We start from the raw sequence: 25,368 nt of genomic DNA on the forward strand, positions 1-25,368 counted from the left end.
AAGTTGGTTAAGCAGAGCTGGAGATCTCAGATTTTATTCTGTTCCTCATGCCATTAATGAAAATGTTGAAAAAATGCAGCATCATTAGACTTTCAAATGTGTCTATGACATTGAGGAGTTATGCCCAAGAGCAACTGAATCTTCTGTGCATTGAAACTTTTTAATTATACAAAATATAATATCACATTCCATGAAGTCAGAGTTGTTTTTTCTTCTTTACTAAGACAAGAAGAGACTTAATTTAAAATCATATATTCGCACATCAGTTATATTTTTTGAATGCACAGCAGTAAGATGCCAAACCAAAGATTTTGAGAGTACTTGAAAGCACATACGTTGATTTCAACAGGAGTTAAGACGGTTAAGTAGTCTCCCTGGACGGAACCACAGGCCTGATTGAGGGCCTCAGTTTATTAAATTGTGTTGATATCTACATCACATCTATACAGTAGACTCTTTGCAGAGAGTTAAAAGGAACAACTACTGAAATAAAGATGCATTCCCTTTTTGTCCTGAGTAGCAAATGTGATGCCTTTCATACTAATTTCTCCATCTCTCTTGCCTTCAGGGTTTACTCTCCTACATATTTTCAGAGCTTGGCTAAAGGCTTGCACCAAAAATGGAGGCAGAGGACCTACCTCTCTCCTCTTGCCAAGTTCAGTGGTTATAGAACTCACATGAGAGAAATAACTTCTCCTCCACTGAATTTTACTCTGTTATACCCAACTTTCCACATATCAAGGCTCACAGAGTGGCATGTCTGCCTGCAGGTGCAGAAAGGTGCCTAAGGCAAGAGGCAGGAGATATTTGTTGTAGGGACTGCTGTAGCTGTACCTGCTGTGATGCAGGGCTTGATCGATTTGGCTACCAGACACAGATGCTCGAAACAGTAAAAATGCAAATAACAAAAGAAGCTTTACTTTTTATTGAAAATGTAAAAATCATGTGAATCATGTACAGTATTTTCTCATAAGGAAAATTTTAGCTGTTTCATAACGTTTCACAGAACTGTAAAACATTTCATTTTTATAAAGACTTTTTCATAAAACAAAGATAAAACTAAAGTAGTATTACAAAGCTATTTTCATTTAAACTGAAAATGTTTAACAGATTAATTCATACAAGTGGCAGGAGGAAGGACTCTTCCATTTGTAAATCTGCAAGAGGACACACAAAGGTATAGTGGGGCATGGGTTTTTTGTTTCAAAACGTTTAAAATCAAGTGACATCTTAAAACAGTACAGACGTGGATTCATAGGATGGTACAAGTTCTAGGACTGCATTTCTCTACACTACCTCAAACAGTGCAACAGTGATTCAGTGTAAATCTCTACAGTGTTTCATTGATTCAATACTTGTGTTCAAGTATGTGTCCATGAGAATGATCAAAATCCCTACTTAGCTATTTTAATTTTCTTGTTTATAATATGTTATAAGTTACAGTAGATTATCCCCTTCAGTATGTTTCTAAATCAAATGAACTAATTTCACAATACATTCTGTAATAACCTGTTCAATAATGTTAGCTTACTCACCTCAACATCTGTTGCAAAATACACAAGATCATTCTGATTCTGAATGCCAAAAATATAAAATTAAAAAGGGCTTTATTTCCATATACAACAAAACTATTCAGCTAAATTAAAATAAACTCAAGATAACATGCCTTTTTTTTTTTTTTTTGGCAACAGAGAGACGACCCTACTGAAAATAAACATTTAAAATACTAGTTCCTATTTTTAAAAATTCTGATAAATGTATCCAAAATTGTTCATATAAAAATTAATTATGAAAACATCGGAGGATAAAACAAGTTGGCTGTCTAACCACAACAATTAAGGATGTCTAGCAGGCAAAAATAAATTAATTTGATTAAATTATATGTAATCTGATAATATTTGGTCTGAAGAAGCGTGCGTGTGTGTGTGTGTGTATGTGTGTGTGTGTTTATAAATAATAAGATTGCAAAGAGCTGAGAGCCAGCCAGCCTGACAGAGGTCAACTCTTCTGTTGCATTTTTTGCGCATAAAAGTCCCTGCACGTCTCACAGCACCGCTGATACCACCTCATGTCTTGACAGAGGTTCTTCTCTCTTATCACCCTGCAGTACACAGGCCACTGGTCTCCCAGACACTTGAACGTTAAAGCAGCTGTGAAACAACAACAACAAACCCGAATATGCATTACTTTTACATTTATTGGTGAAGAATCAGGTAGCAAAGGTGTCAAGGATACCAGAAATGTATCTGGGGAAGGGAAATGAGAATAGATGTAGACATTCAACAAAAGAAAGAAAAAAAAAATCCTCCTGCTGTCAATATTTTCAACATTACAGTTTTTTAAGGCCAGCTTAATTTATAAATTGGAATAAGTTGCATTGAAACTAAATGGTTTAATGTCATGCAGCTGTCTCCTCACGAGAGACTGAAGCCCATTTATGTTTTATATGGAGGTGGGCTGGGACCAGGGCTATGTGGGGGCTGCAGAGCCAGCTCCTGCAAAGCTGCATGATGCAGTAGCTCCAGCTGAAACTGCCCTCAGTCTGAGATGGAATTTGCCACTGGAAAAACAGGAAGCCTCAGCTTGAATGATACAGGAATGGGGTTCTGAATGACACCTGTAAGAGGATTCTTTTTAATCAGTGGCAGGTAGGGAGATGTAGGAATTAAAACATGGAGACTGCTGGTGGTTTTCTGAGCAGCTCTTGCTCAAGAAATCAAGACTTTGTGCCATGTTGTTGATGAACGGAAATTGAACAAAACTGCATGATGTCTTACATTATCTTTCTCTGTAACTGAAAGAATCTACTAGACCTTTAGTTTTGCCTGGCTTCTTTGTTCACAGGAAGAGAAATATATTGTCTTGCTAGCTTGAATGCTACAGGTTGAGACACTCAACCATATCATGAGGCACTCTTAATAAGGTTTGAAGGCAGTTAGCAAGTCCCATGGTACATTTTGTAATGCGAATCCATTTTATCTAGAAAAATGAAACTTACACTATGGAATCAATGATAGTTGGTATGTCGGCAAATATATTTGTCCAGGGCCAATTACTGCATTTTCTGCTTCTCAAATGTACAAATACTGTGGATTTCTTACCTTGCTGACCTATTTCTCTCTTCTCCAAGTACATTCATAATTGTCTTCCAGTACATTGGTCTGGCTGCATCACCCTCTTTTTAATCACTCCAATGGGTCTTCCCTCCTCCATGTCAAAGTCAGGCTATTAATCCTTGCCTTCACATCTTTCATGTCTTATTTTCACCTAGTTATTCAGGTTGCTCTATTAGTAGTCTTTGCTGCTTTCTAATGGTGAGAATCCCTGACTACCAAATTCTTCCTCAGAAACCTACTAAGATGACAAGGACATCACACTAGCCTGAATAGCTGCTGTTTAGTTCACTCTACCTCCTCCCACGCTGTTATAACTATTTGGTTCTGTCTAGCAGTCATAAACATTCAGATGCAGAAGCCTGAGTTTTGTTCTATGCCTGTTGTACAAAACAGGCATATTTTCATGTGTGTTGTCTTTTTTCAGGTGAAGCCATCTGTTAATCCACCTACCTGTTTTGCTTATTAAAGTCTCTTAGAGTGCTTATTACAGAAGGACCCTGGCACCAAATTTGGGTCTTTGAACTATCAGTTATTCAATCTGTAGCGCATACATGGAATTAATATGGGAAAACAGCTAAAAATAATAAGAAGAAACAGACACAAGAAACAGACACAATCCAAAAATCATCATAAACACTGAACTGAAAAAAAGTCAATTTCACAGAAGATTTGAGTTACACTCCTTTTTTAACAGAAGGGAGAGAGAAACTGAGAGCATATTTATAAGAGTAGAGATGGTGCAATCCACACCAGCTTCCACTAGCCCTACCCCCAAATCCAGAGAATCTATACTGCATAACAGAAATGGAACTGGAGGCCAAAATGATCAATATATTCAAGAGAAGCATTGAATGATGTATTTTGGAGATGTTAATGTTTCTATCGGACTGGATTGTGGCTCCTGCTGGATGATGTTGACCTGTAGATTACTAACATCAATGCTACATAATCCATTCTATGAGGACAACATAGCCAATCTTTTTTTGTGCACTTCACATTAAGTCAAATTTTAATGAATCTGACACTGTATTTTTGTCTGTGAAATGTTGTGATTCACTTTACTCTGTGACACAAAACTGCTTATACCTCACCAGAGGGAAAGTGTCAGTGATGGAGTGATGGCAGCCTCTTGCTTCTGAGAGACCAGTTGAACAAAGAAAGATAGAGTATGAAGGGCAACCTTACAACAGTGAAATAGCCGGGGAGAGGGCCATAAGCAACAGCTACCATCTCATCCAGCAAACTGAAACAATGAATACTACATAACGTTTAAGGGTTAAAAGCTTCAAAGAGGAGTACCCTTCACTGACTTAAAGGAAGGATTACACACATCCTGAAATGTTAAAGAGTTGCTTTCCATGCAGGAGTAATCTATTTGACAGGAGGGTTTATCTTAACAAGGGCTCTGGAAAATCACCTGGAAAGGGTATGCTGTCTTACAGCAAGCCTTTGAATATTCCCCAGTCACGCTCAAGAAGCAGATGAACCATATGGGGACCTAATAGTAAGACCATCATCAATAACCCACTGGGAAATAATAATTAACAGTTCTGTAGTTATGAAGTAACATAATTTCTTTAAGACCAACAGAGACCTGAGTTCCTCCAGGAACAGCAAACCTCTTCACGTTAGTAATTTTCCGTCACACTTCCTAGTCCATCAGGCATAGATTGTAGACATTTGAACTAAAGACAAGTGGAAAGAGCTATTTGTATCTGAGGAACAAATAAGGGCCTCCTTGATCTCACAAGAACATAGTTTCCAGAGCTTCTAAAGAGAAAACAGGTATCTTCTTACTTTAGGAATGTTTGATAAAATTGGGTGGACAAATATATATTAACATATACAATATGTTTATAATGTCTCTAAAAATATATTTTCATCTTGGATGTTTTGTGTCCATAATATCACACAGTCCCATTATATGGTCCTTACTTGCACAGCAAAACCATTCACCAATCTGAGGTACAATCTCTGATGTACACACTGGAAAACTGAGGCAGAAAGATGAGTCTCTGCATAGAATTTGCACCTCCTGAGACCTAGCCCTCTGTTTTTAATCTGGGATCATCATTACTCTATGGAGAGAAAGAACTAAAAAGAAATTTCCAGCGGGAATATGCCATTTTGATTGCTTACCTAACCTCGGTGATGTTATTGTGTTAACATTAATTTTCTCATTGCAGGGGTGGAGGTGACAGGGTCTGTAGGCTGCAGGCTTTTCTGAGGAAAAGCATTCATTGCCATGCCTTCCTGTGATCTTGTGCATGCACTGGATGACTCGGGACTGCATCCCTTTGCCACAGGTGACAGAGCACTGGAACACACAGAAGACACATTCATACAAAAGGTATTTTTGTCTGTAAACATGGTGAAATGCCAATCAGGTGAAGCCAGTGGCTGCTCCTTCAATTGTCAGCATTCCAAAATTTCTGCCTTCCATTCCATTAGATAAATGAAAATTAATTTTAAAAGCACAAATAAACTGGCAGTATTTATTGCAGGAATGATTCCAACATCCTGTTACTGTCAAGGTCCATTTTGTAGAGCCTGCAATGAAACCGAAATGCAGCAATGTGCCTGAAGGGAGCAAGGGCTGTTCTCCTGTATCAGTATTCTAATTTACTATTATTAGAGGTGAAAGTGACGGAACAAAAGAAAATGCTCACAGACACTGACAGAGAGAAGCACTTTTAATTAAGCCATTACTCCCGCCAGTACAAAAGTGCTTTTTCTATGGAGCAGAGCGTACGCCTCCTGTCTTTGAATCACATCTTCATGTTTTCATGTACATCCCACAAATGAAACACACAACACGGGACATGCTGCCTGGTCTTTAATCAGCCTTTCCATCTTGTTGCCACAGAGAATGAGGTGAGAAAATAAAACAGGTGAGCACTGTAATGGTGGTAACGTTCTACTTATATCACAGTAACATAATATATTAGGATGAAAACTTGGGCAGTGCTGTACAGATGGATACAAAACCTATTCCAAATGAACAAAATGCATGCTTTCCCCTTCACTGACATTTTGTGAACAAAAGTTCACAGGGCATGAATTATTTTGTGTCCATTGACATATGTTCTATTGCTTTCACTACAAATTCATTCAAAAAATTATATAATGCAATTGGTCCTACCTGCTAATGAATTTGACTCAAGTACCCAAAAGTTGCATTACGTTTTGGAGAAATTTACTACTGAGGACACCTTCAAATATTAATCAATTTCTTGCAATGAATGATATGAGTACTGACTGAAAATTTATGCCACTGCCATCCACATAATCCTGAAAATATTTTTGTTCTAAAAAATCTTAATTACATAAATACTCAGAACACATTTCCTTGGGAGGCTTCAAGAAGCAGCTGAAAAAATGTTGAAATGAGAGAGAAAGACAAGGAGAGGGTGCTATAATAGGTTTCCCAACTATCCTTTATCAAGATGGAGTTGGGGAAGTAGAGTTTTTGAGTGTAGGAAACACTGAAGGGGGTTTTACCCTTTAGTTTTCTTATCTATGTCCTTTCGAGTGCCTTTCTGAACACTGTTACTTAGGGGAAAGATTCAGACGTGCCAAATGGCAAATAGAGGGCTTGCACCCAAATATGTACACCAAAAGAAGTTAGACTCATGTCTTTTGGACTCATGAGACTCCAAGAGATGTACAAAAGACTAGGATATACACTTGAAAGGTGTTTTTACAAGGGACTGAACAAGGTCCAAAGCACACTCCAAATGTAACGACATGAAGTCAAACACTGGCATTCTACCGAGGCAGTAAGTGGACTTGATTTTGCTTCTGTTCTCTGTGATGTATATCTGGAGTAAGTTCATAAAGTCAATAAAGGACTATAATTTCTTGCAAAGTTAATCAAATACAGCCTGCAGGAGCCAAGGCATTCAATTATGAATACATAATTTGCTATTCAATAGCAACCGCTGCTTAACATATGAACAATATGCTGTTTACAGGAGGCAATCCAGCTACTACTGAAGTCTTTTCAAAGTAGAAGTCTGTCATCAACTTTGAATTTAGTATACGGCTTCTAAATTGCATGAGAAAAAGCCTCTCAGTGTAATTCCTTTTCCTGAATTCTCTGCCTTTTCGTTGTGCAGCTAAAAATAATCTGATTTCCTATAATGGGCAACATTATGCACATGGTAAACATGTATAATCACACATATACATACCCATATTTAATCACAGATAGCAGCTGGAACATCAGTCTTAATCTTGCCAAAATTCCAACCACATCTCGGACTCCTCTCTCCATAATTTCAGAGAGGTTTCTCTTTGCAATATTTTAATAGAATGGCAAGAGAGACAATGAAATAGCAAAATAAAAAAAAACCCTCCAACAACACAAAAAACCCCCTGAAACCTAAGAATGAAGGGAAGATTAAGGTAATATGAAGAAGATAATATTTAAATCTTATCAAAATAATCTTAATTTAGAGTAATTTTGCACACAGTATTCAATTATTTCCCTTCAGTAAAACACTTGCATGTTTATTAGCCAAAGCTAGAGTATGTGTGAGCTTGTAGTATTTATGCATCTTCTTCTAGCAGCTGCAGAGTAGAAGGACAGGACAGGCAGGTGGATCTGGTACCTAAGATCTCCTAAAAATAATTTATCTGCCCTTAACATTTGGTTATCCTAAAATGAGTAGGTGCAACCTAGCCATCTGCAGTACTGGAGGTGAGAATGGGATTTGAAAACACTAGACTTCTGCTGACAAAATGCGCTCCAATAGTTTATCTACTAATTGATAATGGCTAACAATTCATGTATGCAGGTGCCTTTGGGTAGAGGACCCTGGCAGCGGTCATACCTTCTCTGTATCAAATGAGCTCTGGCCTGAAAGCTTCACATGACTGCAACTGAGAAAATACGCAACATGCAGACAGATCTCTCTCTTGGCTAATGAGTGTTTAGGCCCTGAGTTTGTCTGCAGATTTTGGCAAGATTTTGGCAGTAAAATCTTAATTGGTGAATAAACATCCCTTTAATGACTGAGCTGCTACTGGCCTTTGAGATATTTCAAAGAGTGCTATGAAGCATTACAAAGTAGGGTTTTTTACCCAGAAAAGTGTACATCTTGCAAACAATTAATTTTGGTCTTGCATGACCTACTTATTAACATCCCAACTTTAGAGGAAGAAACTGACACTAAAGGATGTCAAAATAAAATGTCTCAGTTCATAGAGGAAGTACGTGACAAAGCAGGAAATAAATAAGAAATTTGTCTTCTGTTTTATCTTCTTTTCACAGACATGTACTAAGTTTAACTTTGTATTTATTATATTTTTTTAAACTGAGAACTTTTATTACATATTGTAAGATGTTCGGGGAAAATTGTGAAGAGGTAGGGCGACCACATTGATTTGCAATCCAAAACTTTCAAAGCCGGCCTGATCAGTGTACAAGTAAAGAGCATTTTTTTCCAAACCACTAGTGTTTTAAAATCAACCCGTGATAACTGATTGTCCAGCTGTGCTCTTCCCTGTTCACACATCTTCATCATCAGCGGTGTCTGACTTCAGAATTAAGAATTCTACTGATTGGAAGCCAGAAAAAAATAGTATCTTTTTACTATATCTATATTATCTCACATTCAAAGTAGTATGAAATAGGGAAAACACACTTCATGTAAGCCATTGAGCAGTGCATTTGCTGGCTACACAGACAAACAGTGAGTTTCTGTTTGTCTCCATGAAGTGGTCTTAAATGTGAATTTGTGCTGTTACACACCAGCCAACTGCTGGTATAACTGAATATTGGAAGATAAAAGGCATCCATATTTTTCACTCTGCAAAGGTATGGATGTTGTCCAATTTGACTAGGAGACACCTCAACTTCCGCAAACCAGCTAGATGCAACTCAGAGCAACAGCTCTAACCCTAATTTTGATACTCATTTTACTGCCTATGCATGTGTTCATTCTAGTTGAAGCAGACACTTCCAAAACTGTCTCCTAAGCTTGCCTCACTTTTGGATTTCTCTCACTGAAAATACTCAACCTGAGGCAAGTAACTCTCACTGGATATGCAGCTGTCACATTTTAGGTTGCACTTGTATGTAGCTAACACTGCATAGCTTCTGTATACTTCTGGAGTTTCCATGTTTAAAACTGTAACAAAGCTTTCAACTTACAGCAAACAAGAAATGCTTACTTATCAAGCAGTGAACTTAATCAGAAAGCAATCTGTCAAAACCGCTTCTATTTTAAATTATTTTATATATAAATATATCTATTAATATAAAGCTTACATATATAAAATTTACAGAAGATGCCCACTCCAAACCAACCTGTAGCAACTTGCATCAATTCAGCAGATCTCAGATTAATTTCAACCTACAGCTTTTCTCTCTAGTGAATGAAGAATACTTTTCTATAGCTCTTTTTTCCATCCCCTCCGCCTCCCAAATGTCACTCTTGCACATGCTACGCATTATTTTTTTGGTGGTTAATTACATTTTACTTCTGACTGTTCAGATGACCTACACTTTAAGGCCATGTAGCTGATTAGCAAAAATTCCCATAGGACAACTGTGTTTGTAAGTTTAGACTGAATGTTCTGATATGCAGCCAGAGGTTTTTTATGTGGCTGTTAATCTGTGCATTTTGGACACAGTCCTAAAGGTACTGTAAAACCGTTCAAGCAGCAAGACATGTAAAACATTCCTGTTAAAGATTACAAAAAATCCTGGATAAATATAGTTAACGGGTATTTTTTTTTCAAAGTTTGTCTTTTTTTCAAATAAAACTTACCCACCCTGTTTGAATTTTGTCCTACTTTTGAACTTCTTTTAGACATAATTTCAAGGACAGAAACCTTGGCGTTAAATATAACAATCCTTACACTTGGCATGCACACCCGTTACCCAAGATTCCTTCTTTCTGTTCCCTGCCAAAGATATATATTCTGGAGAGAATACATATTCCCAAGGCCAACAGCTGAGGAAGGTGCTGTAATGCCTTAGCTGCTTCCAGCTGGCCTTCATGAGAAGTAGGAATTCCTAAATTAAGGGAAAAATTGTCACTGGCAGACAGTAACAGTCAAAATGCATCCTTCTGCCAAGACAACAGGCAATCACTGCAGAGGCTGATACAACCCACAATGAAAAACCCAATCTGTGACAATATTAATGGAATTGACTTAGCCAATTTATTTTCAGGAATCAATGGATTGTTCAATAAAAGGTTTTTACAAGTCTAAGTAGCATTCAAAGTGGAGAGCGATGCGCTCATAAGGAAACTCAGTGATGAGTTCTACTGGAAATTATTAGCAGAGCATTCCTAATCATCTATGTATAGGTTCATCAGTTCCAGCATTTAAGCAGTTTCAACCTTTTCATAAAGTGAGTGTGAAACAAGGGTAACAAACAATCAGACTTTAGCAACAGGATCATATTTGCTGACATGCTTGCAATCTTTTTGTCTATCTTGTATTTTTATAAAGTTTGCTTTTCAAGGCAGGTAGTAGAGAAAGTGGTACATTTGTTTTCAACAAAGACTTCATCCTGAGTTCAGCAATATTCTTAAAGGTTATTAAATAAAGCAAATAATCCATTTATTTAAGAACTTTTTTTCTTTAATAAAGGCATTTGTGAATAGCATAACTAATACAAAAAGAGAGACTAATGAATCCAAACATCAGATGGAGTCTGAGTTCTCCCATGCATCATTTCCAGGAAGATCTTTCTGCCTCTCTCGTTTCTGACACACCCAACACCTCAGTATTTGAATGCCAAATTTAATATTCAGAACTTGTGCTAAGTTTAGCTGAAAGAATTCTGCTGTTAGTCTCTCCTAAGTTTAACAAGTTTGAGTTGTTCTTTTTTTTTTTTTTTTTCCCCCTTCTTTTTCCCATTCATTTTTCTTTCTAGCTCTTCTTTCTAGAGTAATAATTAGTATTGGATAACTGTTCAAAAGAGATAAGATTTTGAAGTAAGATAGACGGACCCCCAGCTCACCTTTAATAAGCTGGGCTAGAGATGGGGCTTCTGTGGAGGAACCCCTCATCACCTCATCTTAAGAATCTGGACTTTTCTCTTTTTTTTTTTATTTTTTAAATCCTGTTAGCTTCCCATGCAGAACAATGCAGTTTGGTTGATGATGCAAAACTGCCTTTGGGTAACAAGACAAGAACCAACTAAAAGCTTACAAGTAAAATGTGGTTGAGGAAAACCATGTAGAATTTGATATAATATGATTATTAATGAAACAATAAAAAACAAATCTTTTTTTCTAGGACAGTATATAAAAATCTATACTTGAGAATATCATTACTCATTTACTCTGAATCAATAGCAGGGTTTGATAGGCTTGAACCTTAACAGACTCACCGAACTCAGAAGTAGCAAATTCTTTGTCTATCTTTGCAACCCAGGTTCAGTTCCCCAGTTTCTTTCTTGGATGAACTAATGAAACACAGTCATCCACTTAATGATTTAAAAATTTTGATTGTCGCAGTGAAACTAGTTTGTTTTGTTAGGACAGTTTGACTTACTAGTTCATTAAGAAAGCCTGCTTAGAGAATTACTAATGGGACAGTATCTTCTCCAGCTCAGGGAAGGCTGATCCTCCAATATATTCTTAACAGACTATGCAAGGAACAGGTAGAAGACTTTTGAATTTTGAAGGGAAAATCTCTTGCAAGACTAAACAGTTTTCTAATGTGGCACACAAGATTGATTTGGATCTCTCTGTAACCAGAAAAAAGAGCAAAAGGTAAGGGTATTTTTTTCCTGGTGGATTCTTCCACCAGCTTTACACTGACTTAAAAGCCTTTATTGTAAAGATTTTCCTTTCTTCCACAAAGACAAATCTGATTAGGATTGTATTATTAAAAAAAAACAACAACTAAGATAGAAGTTCCTGAAAACTGCAAAATTTCCATGTGTGATGACAACCTGAAGTCCTGGTCCATAAAAACAGCCTGTCATTTCCCCTGCAAATTAAGGAAAATAGCAGCATTTTTCTCTCATCATTAATGATCTATGCCAAAGCATGGACAAAACCTGTAATACCGTAATAGATACAGGAAGCAATATGTATGCTTCAGATGTACTTTCCTTTCACATAATTTTCAATTTTTGTATTTATAATTTCTATAGATCTATTAATAAAAAACCACATTCAAGTTTGAAGACCATTTTAAGCATATCTCCACCTGAAAAATCAGTTCTTTATTATTATTTAGGACCTTAGACACATTGTTAAATAGTATTTGGCATTCGAGCACTGGTGGATTTTACAAGAAATAAGCTGGTGAATGCTGACAAATGATTACACATCAGCATCTACATGGCTGCAGTATTCTACAGTATAAAGTGCAGATGTTCAGACTTACTGATAATATGCAAACATATCCTTAAAGAACATTTTTTTAAATTGCAGGGCAAGCTTGATTTTTCTATTTAAAAAAAAAAAAAAGTTAGGCAATTGGTCCAAAACTCAAGTTGACAGCTTATCTCTTTTTTCCTGGTAAAGGTGCCTGGCAAAATGTGTATCCCTACTTAAGCTTAAATGTGATATACTGTCTAAATTCACTGAAGATGATTACAATTTATAGATCTATAGGGCAGCCATAAAATTATTTCCATTCTTCCCAGTGATGTGAAGCCTTAGCTTTTATCTTGCTGGTTCTGTAAACTGTATTTATCCTTCATCATTTCTAAAGGCAATACCGGTACAAAGCTAAAACCAAATATTCAACTTGGTTTTTTGATAAAACAGATCTGTGATGGTTGTGATATTCTGAGATGAGGGCGGTGAAAGCAAACTGTATAAGCACCATTTCTTTAGGATCTTTACCCTCCAGCCAAGGAAACAAACAGCTTGAGTAAAGAGCACTTTTATAGAACTATGGCTTGTTTTCAGTGTCGTTATGGATATTTTATGAATTCTAAACATACTAAAGGTTTGCCTAAGGCTGTATGTTACTTTCAACATATGTCAGTAAAGATACTGAAAGGAGACAATTATTTCTTAGAGCCATGTGATAAAACTGGTTGTACAGATGCAAGTCATAACTCTGTAAGAGGATTCACACTTAGTGGATTAGACTTAATATTATACCGCCAACACTTTGTAAAAAATCTTTTATATGGCATCACTGCCATTAGCGCTTAGATGAATAAGACATTATTATATCTCACACTTTCATATCTGACGTACCACTGCATGGTATTTTGGCAGGAGATGACTTGCCATTGATTATAACTATCAAACATGGAAACAATAATCTGGAAGCAGTTAAATGACTTCATAATTACCTTTATCTTTTTGATGAAATTAGTTGGAGTATGTCATTCTGGACTTATGAAAATGAACTCTTAAAAAGAATTTGGAATATTAGCTTTTGCTTATATAATTTAATGTTAGCGTATATCACAATGCTAGCCTGCTGCTCTTTAGCACCTTCCAGGGAAAAGCATAGCTCACCAGTACAAAAATGTAATTAAAGGATTACGGCATTTCTAATGAAGAGTTAGTTCAAAGAACACACTAAGGACATAAAGGAAATGTCATAGGAGGGGAAAAAATACTCCAAAACCCCTCTTTCTCTTCAAATTTATACTATTTTATCTATTTATTTTTCAGAAATTGAAGAAACATAAGTCAAAATGCTGTTTTGTACCACATGAAATTAAGTATTTGCCTTTAAAAAGCATCATGCTGTGTAGCTCTCTCAATTTTTTTCCAGTAGTATTCTAAGTAAAACAATGAGATCACCACTAACAATGACTTTCCTTCCATTCACTGTAATTTTAAATCATGAAGATCTGAAGTGAGAGCAGCTAACGCTGCTAAATGGATATGAAAGATATTTTAAAAATTCTACAACAATCTGAGAGTTTATGAGGAAACTGAACCCTAAGGACTTTATTTTTTAGCTGAAATACCATGATCCCACATGCAGGTAATTACTTTTGAAATAAAAAACCTAAAAGAGAAACGGAGAAAAAGAAGTAGCTATAAATAAAAGCAGCTATAAAAAAAACTTCCACCAGCTAATTTTCTCTTCAAAATGTCTAAACACATTCTGCATTGGAAAAAAATGGACTTCCAGAAAATGATTTTAACTGCTTTATTAGTATGAAAACCATACTGAAGTGTAACACTTTCATCATGTATGATGAGGTCACCCGAAAGCATGACTGTCCTGAGGGAGCTATCAGAGGGCCAGCAGATAGACAATGTTGACCTGAGTTGTGATCCTATGATAAACTTACCAAAGAATGATCATTACTTTTGGGTGAACTCTGTTTTATGTCAACATTATTGGAAATATTTGTGGCAAGATTAGATGAGGGAACTCTGGAGATTAAACATAAATCTACGAACAGCAGCCTGAAACAGCACAGATAAAGCAGAAAAGTAAATATTTTTTACATTATTTAAAAATACGTAATATTGCCTGTAATTCTTTAAAACTGGTAAATGAATAATATTAACTAGCTATTCTGATTCTGTTTTTCCAGCCAGAAATCACAGACTTATTTGAAACAATTATTTCAAAAGAAATTTTCAAGAATTTGTTATTAATTACATTATAAAAGTCTTTTGAGCTAGTAACTAATTACAAGCTATTGTAAAACAGTAAAAAGTGAGAATCGCACAGATTAAAACAAAATAACAAAAAATAAACAGTAAATACTTTTGTGACAAAATGAGGACTTCATAGAAGATCAAGTTTATCGCAAGAATGAACACCTGAAGCCGTATCATCTACATTAGCTCCATGAAAGATAGGATTGAAAAATGCATCAAAGAAGAAAGATTCCAACATACAAAAATCAATCATATCCCACAAGAGCAGGAGGATTACATAAATACTAACAGAACCGAAGTGAACTGGCTAAATGAGTTACACGTTGGCAGATGTTGCAGTCAGAGATGCTGAGGAAAACAATTGGAAAGAGAGAGAGATGATCTTAGGGATGGAGATACACCAGGCAAAAGAATGCCTATGGGACTGAGCCTTAGCACTAGACTGAGTAATTGCATTTTCCTGCACACATTGACAGCTTGGAATGACTTGTCAACTATCAGAGAAAAAATCTAGGCATTATCATGGACAGACTGATGAAATGATTTGCCCAATGTGTATCACTAAGGAAACGCAAGAAAGAACATTAAGGCAGAAATTAGAGTATGAAAATGCAGCAAAAGTCTACACTGAAAAGATAAAAAACCCTATGTGGTTCAAAATATCAGGGGACTGCTCTTCTCCTCCAAACTGGAACCCACCATGAAAACTCAGAAAAACTCAGTGTTTTCCAGTTTGTATAATGAAATAGTCTTACAGTGTAAACTCAGGTACATAATCTGTTATTGAGAGGAGAATGGAGATGGTTATGTAGAACGGGCTATAGACACACAACACATTCATTTCAGTTAAGTCAAATTCTGAGAAGACAAAACAGAAGTTGTGCATCTTGTTTGCCTTGTGTGTCCCCCCTGCCACCTCTCTGCAGTGTGGTGTTACTTCTAATTCCACTAGCTCCTTTCTTATTTACTTGCTTGTGATATTATGTGATGGTATTTTTTGCACATAAATTCAGCATAGTTCCTTGGGACACTGACATTCTGATGGTCAGTGTAGTCCCTATCATATATTTTGTTGAGAATAATCTTTTTAGACTGAGTCTGACTGAACAAGAATTAGTGTCAGCACAAGGACACTGAAGGGATGCTCAGTGTTACTACTCTTCCTCATTCAGAAGAGTACTCTGGGATATGCACCCCACTAGTTGGGCTATAAAGATCTGCATTGTAATGGTTGTGTAACAGAGTGTTAGAGTAAAGATTTCACTGGTAAAGCACCATTTATCTACCCGCTGAATTATGCATCATCCTTCCAGAAGAGTCATTGTTCAAATATCCCAGCAGCCCTCCATAAAAATTGGTAGGCATTTCTGGGAAGTCCTGAATATAGGACATTGCTTCTATTCAGCAATTCCCAGTAATATTTTTCTTAATTTAAATCTATGTTTATATGTATATGTGCGCATATGTAAGTCTCCTGCAGCAGTAATGCCTCCCCTGACACTATAAGGCTCCCAACCAGAAAAGTTTGGGAGTTGGTACTTGGCCTAATCAAGAGTGTGCTAGAATGGCTTGGAAGTGGTGGCAGTGCCAAAGGAGGAGATGGGAAGCTGTTACTGCTAGTCTCTGTGACTTCTGCCTTTGCAGCTCTATGACATACCTCTTGCTAGGTGTGAACTTGTCACCTTCACCTGGCCTTATTTGCTGCAAGAGACCACAACATCGAAATGTTGAAAGACAGCACTGAGCAAGCCTCAGCACAAGCAAATGGGTTCCTGCTACCTTCTCTGTAGCAGAAACACTTAACAGTTATTCAAAGGCATCCTCTTTGTCCTTCTAGCTCTAATAATTACAGCCAAGGTGTTGTTTTGTTTTTCTAATTCTAGTTTCCTTATTCCTAATCCATTTTTTTCCCTTGAAGGTAATCCCCATATCCTTTCAAAAAATAAGATCCAGTATCAAAGTTTACTGTTGATTGTACATGTTTGATTTTCTCTTTGTGAAGACTTTGTGATGCTTAACAGCTCAACCAAACTTTCTCCCCGAAACCATACCTTTGTATTACTCTGTAAAATTTCAAGGATCTTTCACCTAGGTGGTCCAAAAGAAGCCATTTCAAGAATTTATCCAGTTGACAGTATCTTGTTCGACCAATCCACTTCTCATGAAAACATTTCTGCTTAACTTTTGGAAGCTGGAGTGATTAATTTTTAATTTTAAAGAATGCTTCAAAAATAAACTTACCATTATGGACATTTGAAGTTTTTACCTCACTGTGTATACCCAAAGACTATTCTTAAAGTGACAAAGAATTTTTATAAATTAGCATTTTGGAAATCTGATATATGCAGGTTTTGGACTCCAGATTACTGACTCTGTTCATCACAGTTCGAAAGAGCCATTAATATCAGACAGTATCAGCTCTTTTCAGACTGCCAAACACCCACACTGTCACTTTTCAGTAAGGCTGTAGGAAGAGTAATTTCTTCAAACAGAGTCATCTGTATGGAAAGAAATCTCAGTGGATGCGCTGGATCTCTGAATCCAGTATGCCACTAGAATTTCTTCTGCAGCTATCTATCCTTTTGGGTGATGCCAGATTGCCAAATCTGGCAATTCAATAAACAGCTAGACAAGCTGCCAGCACAGAAGGTAATTACAGAAGCTAAAGGGACAGTTAGTTGTCAACAATAGAAAACAGCACAATAGAGATCATGCGTACAGCATGGATACCTACAGTCTATTCAACTTCAGATAAAATGGGCTACGTTGTAGAGTGAAAGGTTTTTTTAAATTCCTGCCAACTGACACAGCAATTTCTGCTTCATTAGAAATAAAAGTCTGCTTTGATGATATAAACACATCTTTCTCACACCAGTAAGCCAGAGTCCAGTCAATCATGCCCGTCAATTTTAACATGTGTCAAACACTGGTAAGGCAAATAGCAGCCAGACTGCTTCACTTACAACTATGGTTTCAGGCTGTAGGTAGAACTGCAGAGGATATGGCTGGAATGAGTGCCAGAAAAAGGAAATTTGTAAAGCTGCCCAAAGGTTCAAAGTCTATGACTGCATACTAGTACTAACAATATTTAGTTCTGAAAAATTGCTGGGCATACGTGGAAGAAAACGCCATTTATTTATAAAGTTCTCAATTACCTATTTTAGCAGCATTTTTATCATTTTACTTCTAGTACCAGGCAATAGGAAAAAACCAGCTTGTTCAGGTACATTTCAGATATTTTCTTTCAGAATTTCCTCGACTTCCTCTAACTTTTAATGTTTATGAAGGTGACTTAGAAGTCAACCTTTCACTATTGTTTTGTGTCCCTAGCATGCGTCTCAGCATGCCTCCCTGGAAAACTCTTTAAAATCAGCACAGTCCAAAGCAATTTCATACAATTGCTGAACTCATCTATGTTACCCTTTTCTTTCTCAGACAGGCCAAAACAATGGCTGTGTAAGTGAACTTCCTCCTTCCCCATACCACTCTTTCAGATGGCCCCCTGCAGCATGCTCTGTATCGTGTAACGAGACTGTGGCTGTACAGACCTGCTTAAGCATGGGACTGCATTTGCCTCTGCTACATGCTGCCATCTTCCAGGCATCCTCTTCCAGCTATGAGGCTTGGGCTTTTTTCATCTGTTCCCCTTCTTTTTGCATTACACCATCTCTTGGACTCCATAAGAAGGTCATTATGGGCACCCACTTGTTTACTTACAGAAAGGAATATCCAAAACAAATCTACATAGGCTGTACCTTCTGCTTGAAACCCTCTTCTAGGATGCACAGGAAAAAAGAATAACCGTTATCAGGTGGAATTAAAATGGGGTTTTCTCTCTTTTTCTTTTCATTATCTATGTGATTATATAGTTGTCCCCCAACCCTATCACTTGTCAGATAAGACTGCAAGCAGGAACTGTAAGCTTCTTTTGTTCTTGTTGGTTCTTGCTTTGTTTTTCTATGGGGCCTAGCAAGGCTCAGTCCTGATGGGAACTATTGATGTACCACAACTTAATTTTTTTCAAATGTAACCCCACTTACTGATAATGAAATTCAAGAGACCACACAACATCCACCCATAATTATCTTTTGATTCCAGTTTGGCATTCCCAAAATCTTTGCCTACCCTAAAGAGGCTTGCAGCAAAAGAATAGCAAAGATGTCCCAGTAGATCTAAGTGTGATACAGATACTAGAATTTCCCATTTATGTGTGATTTTGTGTGTATGCAAAATGGGTAATGTCTACCTTTAAAATTCTTTCCAGTCTTATCAGTGCTTTTGCCTATTATTAAGGGTGGTCTTGTTCTGTTTTTCTAGAAACTAACATGATATTACACTTATTCCAGGCAAAATACTACAGTACATTGATCTATAAAAAAATATCTGAAACAAATTATGTTAATATTACAGGATTGGTTAGAAATGTACAAAAACGTCCCCACTCTCATTTCATTATATTGACATCTTCCATATGATTTGCTCATACTTCATTTCTGAAACAAAGACATAGCTCATTTGCTGGAAACTAACTGTATAATTGAGTCAATATAAAAGTTATTAACATTATGCCAGTATTATTTTGACTTCTCCTATTTCACAAAAGTCACATAATTTCTTTGTCCATAAATCTATTAATAGTGTCATATTTTGACTCATGGCCAGCACTGTTCTGTTCCCGGAATCTAAAAGAGCTAACAATTTTGGATGGAGATCCAAAGAATAAAACCAAGGCTAATTACCTTGTCAGTAAAACTGTAACATTAATATTACCCAAATTCTAGTTTTTTTAATTGAAGGAGACAAAATCAGTTGAGTCTGTTTGCTGTGGAAATTTAGGGCTGTTTAAATGTTTAAGCACACAGTTTAAAGGTTGAATGCCCCATGCTGTTAAGAGTTGGAGAAAAAATATTTTGGTTTCTTTCTTTCTCTCTCCATTTTCACATGTTCTTTGGTTGGGACAGAAGAGAAGCAATCCTCATCACTGACAGCTGCTTTTTCTACCACTCAATTGGGAGATCTCTTGGTGATCTGTTGGGTTCACTCTGTCACCCCCCAGCAACTGGAGACTTGACTCTGTCCCATACACGCACAATTTCTAGACAGCACTGCACGTACTGTCTTAAATAATTTGGAATAGGCCATGGTTTCTGGGACTCATTGGTGTAAAAACCAAGCAGTTGCTTCAGATGTCCTTTCAGACTCCCCAGAAAAAATATAGCAGATTAACTTTTGTTCCCTATATTTGCTTCTTCAGGCTATAGACGAAGTGAGATCCATCCCAACCATTGGGACCATTATCCCAGATGTTGTATTTGACTCCTCTTCATCTCTGGTCTAACGTATAGATACTAGTGAGAAATTCTGCTGCTGCTGCTTCTTCTTTACTTTCTACTGAATGCACCCTCTTTCCAGAACCCATAGCCAAATGTCTTTTTAGAACTTATACCATATTATCTTCTCTGGTCGCTATACACACATACTTTATATTTCTTCATCTTACAAATGGCTGCTCATAAACTCTACTCTGCTGCCCAGTGTTTTGATCTTAATTATCCCCTGCTGAATATCCAGAAGTTTCTGGTATAATATCATATCAAAGTTAAAGCTTTTAATTATTATTTTCAAAACCCACTCTCCAAATTATTCTCCCTCCCAGAATTCATCCCGCTCTCATGCTTCATTTATTCCACCAATGTTCTGAAGACTCTGGATAATAGCAAAAAAAACCCCAAAACCCATGAACACTGCTTCCTACATAAAGTACCCTAAACCTGCCTTTCTTGCACCCTATGCCGTTGACATTTAAGTCTTTTTTGGAGAATGACGTCTACAATGACGTGAACTTCTCTAGTAAGCCAGGTATATGTGTAAACATGCAGTTCATATGCATTTCATATCACCTGTCACCTGCCTACTTGTTTATCCTTAGATGATGAATTCCTCTGAGCATGACCATGTCCTCATACAGACTTGAAATGGGTGGCAATGGGTAGCTTAGTAAAAGTCACTGCAGCTAATAAGACTGAGCTATGTCTTGCCCTAACTGGTGCTATATTAGCTATGAGCTATGAACTTTCCTCACCTGAAGGTAACTTTTACATTGTTAAATATGGTATATCAAGGACGGCATTCACTGGGAAAAGACAGTATAATTGCTAATGTTGGTAGGTGCTGGCTCCAGAAGCTCAGTTTGAGCTTTTGTTCTTTACTTTCTCATCATACTCATTTTCCTCACAAGGGCAAGCACAGAGCCTAACTGATGCTAAGAACAGCAATGTTTAGCATATTGAGCCACCTTGCTGACTTAAGAGCTATTATGAAGTTTAATGCTGCATACAGGCCAGGTTATACAGCATACTTTTAAATTAAGTCAGTTTTAGAAGGATTGATGTGGTTTTTGACCTACTGGAGCTTGCAATTTTGGTCAGATTTTCTTTGATCTTGGTATTATTGTTAAAACACTGAGCAGGAGAATTACTTGATCTCAATGTGACTGTACCTCTAAAACAAATTAACTCCATTACAGCACTACTATGATTATTAATAATGTTATCTTTTCAGTAATAGTGCAATTTAAGCTTCATTTAAAATTATGCCTTAGGAGTTCAAGGGGAGCAGCAAAGCCAATAAGGATCACATTAAGCCTCTTGTTTCAATGTGTGAGAAGCGTCATTTAAATTTTTCAAGCCAAGTCTTGGCATTAGCTTGGGGGAACTTGGCTCTGCTCAAAGGAACAGCCTTCTGTCAATGTCAAGAACAATCCTAAAGAGTAAAAACAGTGAACACAGAAGGCTGCACTGAATCTCTGAGTTAGAAACAAACAGTGAGCAAAGATTAACATTTATCTGAGCTTTCCATTTGTTTCCCCCATTGCAGACATATTAACCTGTATGCCATGACTTCATGTTGCTATGTACTCTACCAATGGAACAGAATAGTAACAGGGGAAAAAAAAAAAAAAAAAAAAAAGGAAATCCAAGTATATTTTAAATTGAACTCATGTCTCTGTAGAGAAATTAATGTATCCATTTTTTGGTATAAATCTTGGAAAATCTCAGCTGCACAAGTCAGAGTCAGGCTATATGTTAACTTCTCAAAAGCTTTTGTTAATTCCATATGAAGTATTTTCTCGTCTCCTCATTCTGAAGTTTAGAGTACAGTTGAGGTGACTGTTACAGCTTTGACTGTCGGAGGAACACAGAACATACAAGAGGTCAGTAAATTTTAAACAGGAAGAAGTAAGTTCTTGTACATTCATCTATGACATGGATGTTTGTGAAAAGTACTGAGAATAAAGCTCTGTTTTTTTTCCAGAGGGTACTGGGAACACAGTGTAACTGTCTGAGCATCCCCACATAGCCTCAGCAACCCCGATTTGAATGACTGCTTCAACTACGAAAGCAGATGGTAATTTCTGCATAGTCTACTCCCTCCTGGTGCTAGTGCTAAATGATGCAGGTTTTTTGGTATGGAAATGTAAATACGAAACCTTATTGCCAAACACATCTTCTTGTAAAAGTAACCCTGCTACTGAAGGTTCGTTCTTTCTGTTGCTTAAAAAAATCAATGGTTATATCACTTAGACCTTTTGAATTAGCTAAGGTAGGGGGGTTATCTTCTAGTTTTTGTGAGGCTGTTCCAAAATATTTCCAAATATTGTGAATTATCATGACTATAAAAAGATCATTTGACACAATCCTTCATCCTTTAAATGTGAAGAAAGTAAAGAAAATGGAATAAATAGCAATGTAATAGTGACAATTTGTACCCCATCATCATAAAATGGGAGCTCCCAAGCAGAATTCTATGAAACACTAGTTACCCACAGAGTACTTGCAGCTAATTCTTGGAAGGCTGGCTAGTCATACACTGCTGGCTTTAGTCCTTGTTTCCAGCTGTTACATCACATGAAAGACAACTAAAAATACATTAAATACTTCTCCATACAAGCAAGTTAAAAACTGCTGCAATAACGTTAGGCACTGAAAGTAGAAGTGTTGTGTGCAAAGTTATGAACAGAAGCAAGTTAAAAAAAAAAAAGATTACAATCTCTCTGCTAAAGTGTGGTCTGTGATATTGCAAGGCAAAACCTTGACTTTAAAAGTCAGTATTTCAGCATGTTTTGGATATTCTAAAGTGTATCAGATGTTTAAGGCCCCAGTCCAATAACACACTTAATCACAGATTTAATCAATATTTTCTGTTACAGTTTGGCCTACACTTTATGTACCTCACTGAAATCAAAACCAATATGCCAAGGAAACAACGTACTGACAGCTATGTCAAGTGTTCAGAATAGACAGTAATAGATGCTTCCCAGCTATTAAATGGTCTGTGGAAATGTAATAGGCTAAAGGTGCTTCCTTATAATGATGGAGGGTGTAACCTATTGGAAACACAAATTACTAAAATGTGCAAACTGTGAGGTTGGAGTGAGCTGCAGTGGAGGAAAAGAATTATAGTTGATTACAGTTGGATAACATATAAATATGTTGCCCTGGTTGAGAAAAGGGGTGGGGGGACATCCAGTAGGGTGGCTAAAGCAAAGTATTCTAAATGTTTAGTAATGGAAATTAAGTTATCTTCTCAGAACCATTTTGTTAAGCTATCCTTGAAAAAGATCCCATATCATTGTGGGAAACGCATGATAGAATTAGGACAGAGAACAACAAACATTAGGATCCTGACAGCCTATAATGGAGGTGGTAGGGGCAAGGAAATACAACAGAGCATCTCACCAAAGTGTGTCTTATGCATAGCCAATTGATAGACTCTACTTTGCAATCCAGTGACAATCTGAAAGCTCTTACTGTGAGCCAAATAGAGATTACAATGCATATGACACCTTGTCTCAGTAATGTATCAAGCCAGAAGCAGGAGAGAATACAAGTCAAACTAAAAAATAAGCAAACACTACAGACAAGATAAATGCTACTTCAGATGTCATTATCATTCACAAACCGGTCTGAAAATGTAATAATCCTTATAGATGTTTTTGCAAACAGGAATGCCTGACTTTGTCTAGCACTCTTCAGCTTCTGGAGTTGTTTGCCTGCCTACTGACAACAGCAAATTTATATCACATTTGCATAATACTGAAGATTCATCTCATGCTTTCTTCATATTTCTAATTTTTATTTATACTGTGGTCTCAGTATGACTGCATGTTTTGTTTTTTTTTTTTTTCTTTTGTAGCCTTATTGTTTCCTCAATTGGGACACTTCTGATAAAAGCAATTCTTACAAAGAACTCAGCTTTAAAAATACATTATGCTGTGGGGCAATAGTATCAAGGATGATTTACCTTAGACCAATCTCCCATTCTCCAGACGTAGCATTTGGAATAGTCCTCACAGTCCTCTGCTTCTTTAGGTCTTGTAGACAAGACACATTTCTTGCGGGGATTGGTGCACCTCACAGTCCGATGCCGTACTCCCTTACCACACTTTACGGAGCACTGTTGGAAAAGATGTTTTTTCAGGTTTCTACAAAAGTCACAGTTACCCCATATTATCCACTTCTAATGACCTCTGCCAGGCTGACATAAATACTTCAAGGCTTCAGTGATTTCCTGACTTCCAATCTTCAATTGCATAGACACTGGATCGTTAAAAACTAACAAATGAATAACAATTCCTTATGAGGCAGAATGATAATTGTTGTATTTTCAGCTAAAATATATAATTAGATCAAAAATTATTTGCTTAAGGAAAAAATAGGCTTTTGGTGAGGAAACATCAGAAAAGTTATGATGAATGCAAAGGGCTATATTGAAAATATTAGGCAACCTTTGTTCTACATATAACAGGAAATATAATGAAAGAAAATCTAAGTAATGTTTATAAGACTAAGATATGAAGCAACTTCAAAAAAACTCTACTAGTGTCTAATAGACCTTTTTTGTGAGAGAAAAAAAGTTAAAGTGGAAAAGTAAATACTCTAAAACTATGAAAGAATCCAGACTGAATTTAAAAATTCAAAGTCACTGCATATACAGCATGTGAAAACTCTCTTTGAGTTCCACAGAAGGTCTTAATCTATGTTTTTTTCCACTATTCCCACTTACGCTGCCAAAAATTATGCCATTTCCTTCTCAAAACATTATCATTGCTTTTGATCATCCCACTGCTTGCAGATCAAAACTCTCCTTTGCCAAGCTGATTATAACTGCAGGAAGCAGTAATGGCTAGCTTCCAATATAATGGTGATAATAGGAATGGCCATGGGAAACACCTCACTCCTCAAAATATATTTATTGCTTCCAACAAAAACATGCTTACTTATTTCTCATCTCTCAAGTCAAACAAACCAACTAAATGATCTGGGTTTCTTTCTTGCACCTCTGTAAAGTGAACACCATTCTTCTATATCCAGTCCTGGCATTATAAACCTCTGTGTACTGAACTGCTGTTATTTACTTTTCTTATCTCTACCTTAGCATCTGCTTTTCTTCTTTGAAAACATTCCCTATGTCTTAGCTCTTTCTTCCTCAGGCATCAAGGGGTGCTGCTGAGCAGAGGAGCCCAAAGAAGGGACTGCGCCCACATTTAGAAGCTGCTATTTGTATTTTTAACCCAGAGGGACCTGTAGCACAGCTTCTTGTATGACAGGCAATCAGAATTGCCTTGCTCTTCCAATGGCGAGAGACGCTCTAAGTAACCTCTGCAGCTTGTCTGGATGACAGTGATA

At 36.8% G+C, this 25,368-nt stretch overlaps 1 protein-coding gene across 3 annotated transcripts in view; it reads right to left on the bottom strand.

Moving 5' to 3' along the window:
* Positions 1-896: 896 nt before the first annotated feature.
* Positions 897-25,368, bottom strand: part of ADAMTS19 (ADAM metallopeptidase with thrombospondin type 1 motif 19) — a 155,348-nt gene continuing 130,876 nt past the window's right edge. For all 3 annotated transcript variants that reach the window (XM_064438674.1, XM_064438673.1, XM_064438675.1), the window contains 3 exons: positions 23,984-24,136; positions 5,256-5,433; positions 897-2,150 (listed from right to left, as the gene is read on the bottom strand). In XM_064438674.1, coding sequence (XP_064294744.1) covers positions 1,999-2,150; positions 5,256-5,433; positions 23,984-24,136 — 483 coding nt within the window. In that variant the 3' untranslated portion in view covers positions 897-1,998. The remainder of the gene's footprint in view (positions 2,151-5,255; positions 5,434-23,983; positions 24,137-25,368) is intronic.

The sequence above is a fragment of the Phalacrocorax carbo genome, chromosome Z (genome assembly GCF_963921805.1).
Source record: "Phalacrocorax carbo chromosome Z, bPhaCar2.1, whole genome shotgun sequence".
NCBI lineage: Eukaryota > Metazoa > Chordata > Aves > Suliformes > Phalacrocoracidae > Phalacrocorax > Phalacrocorax carbo.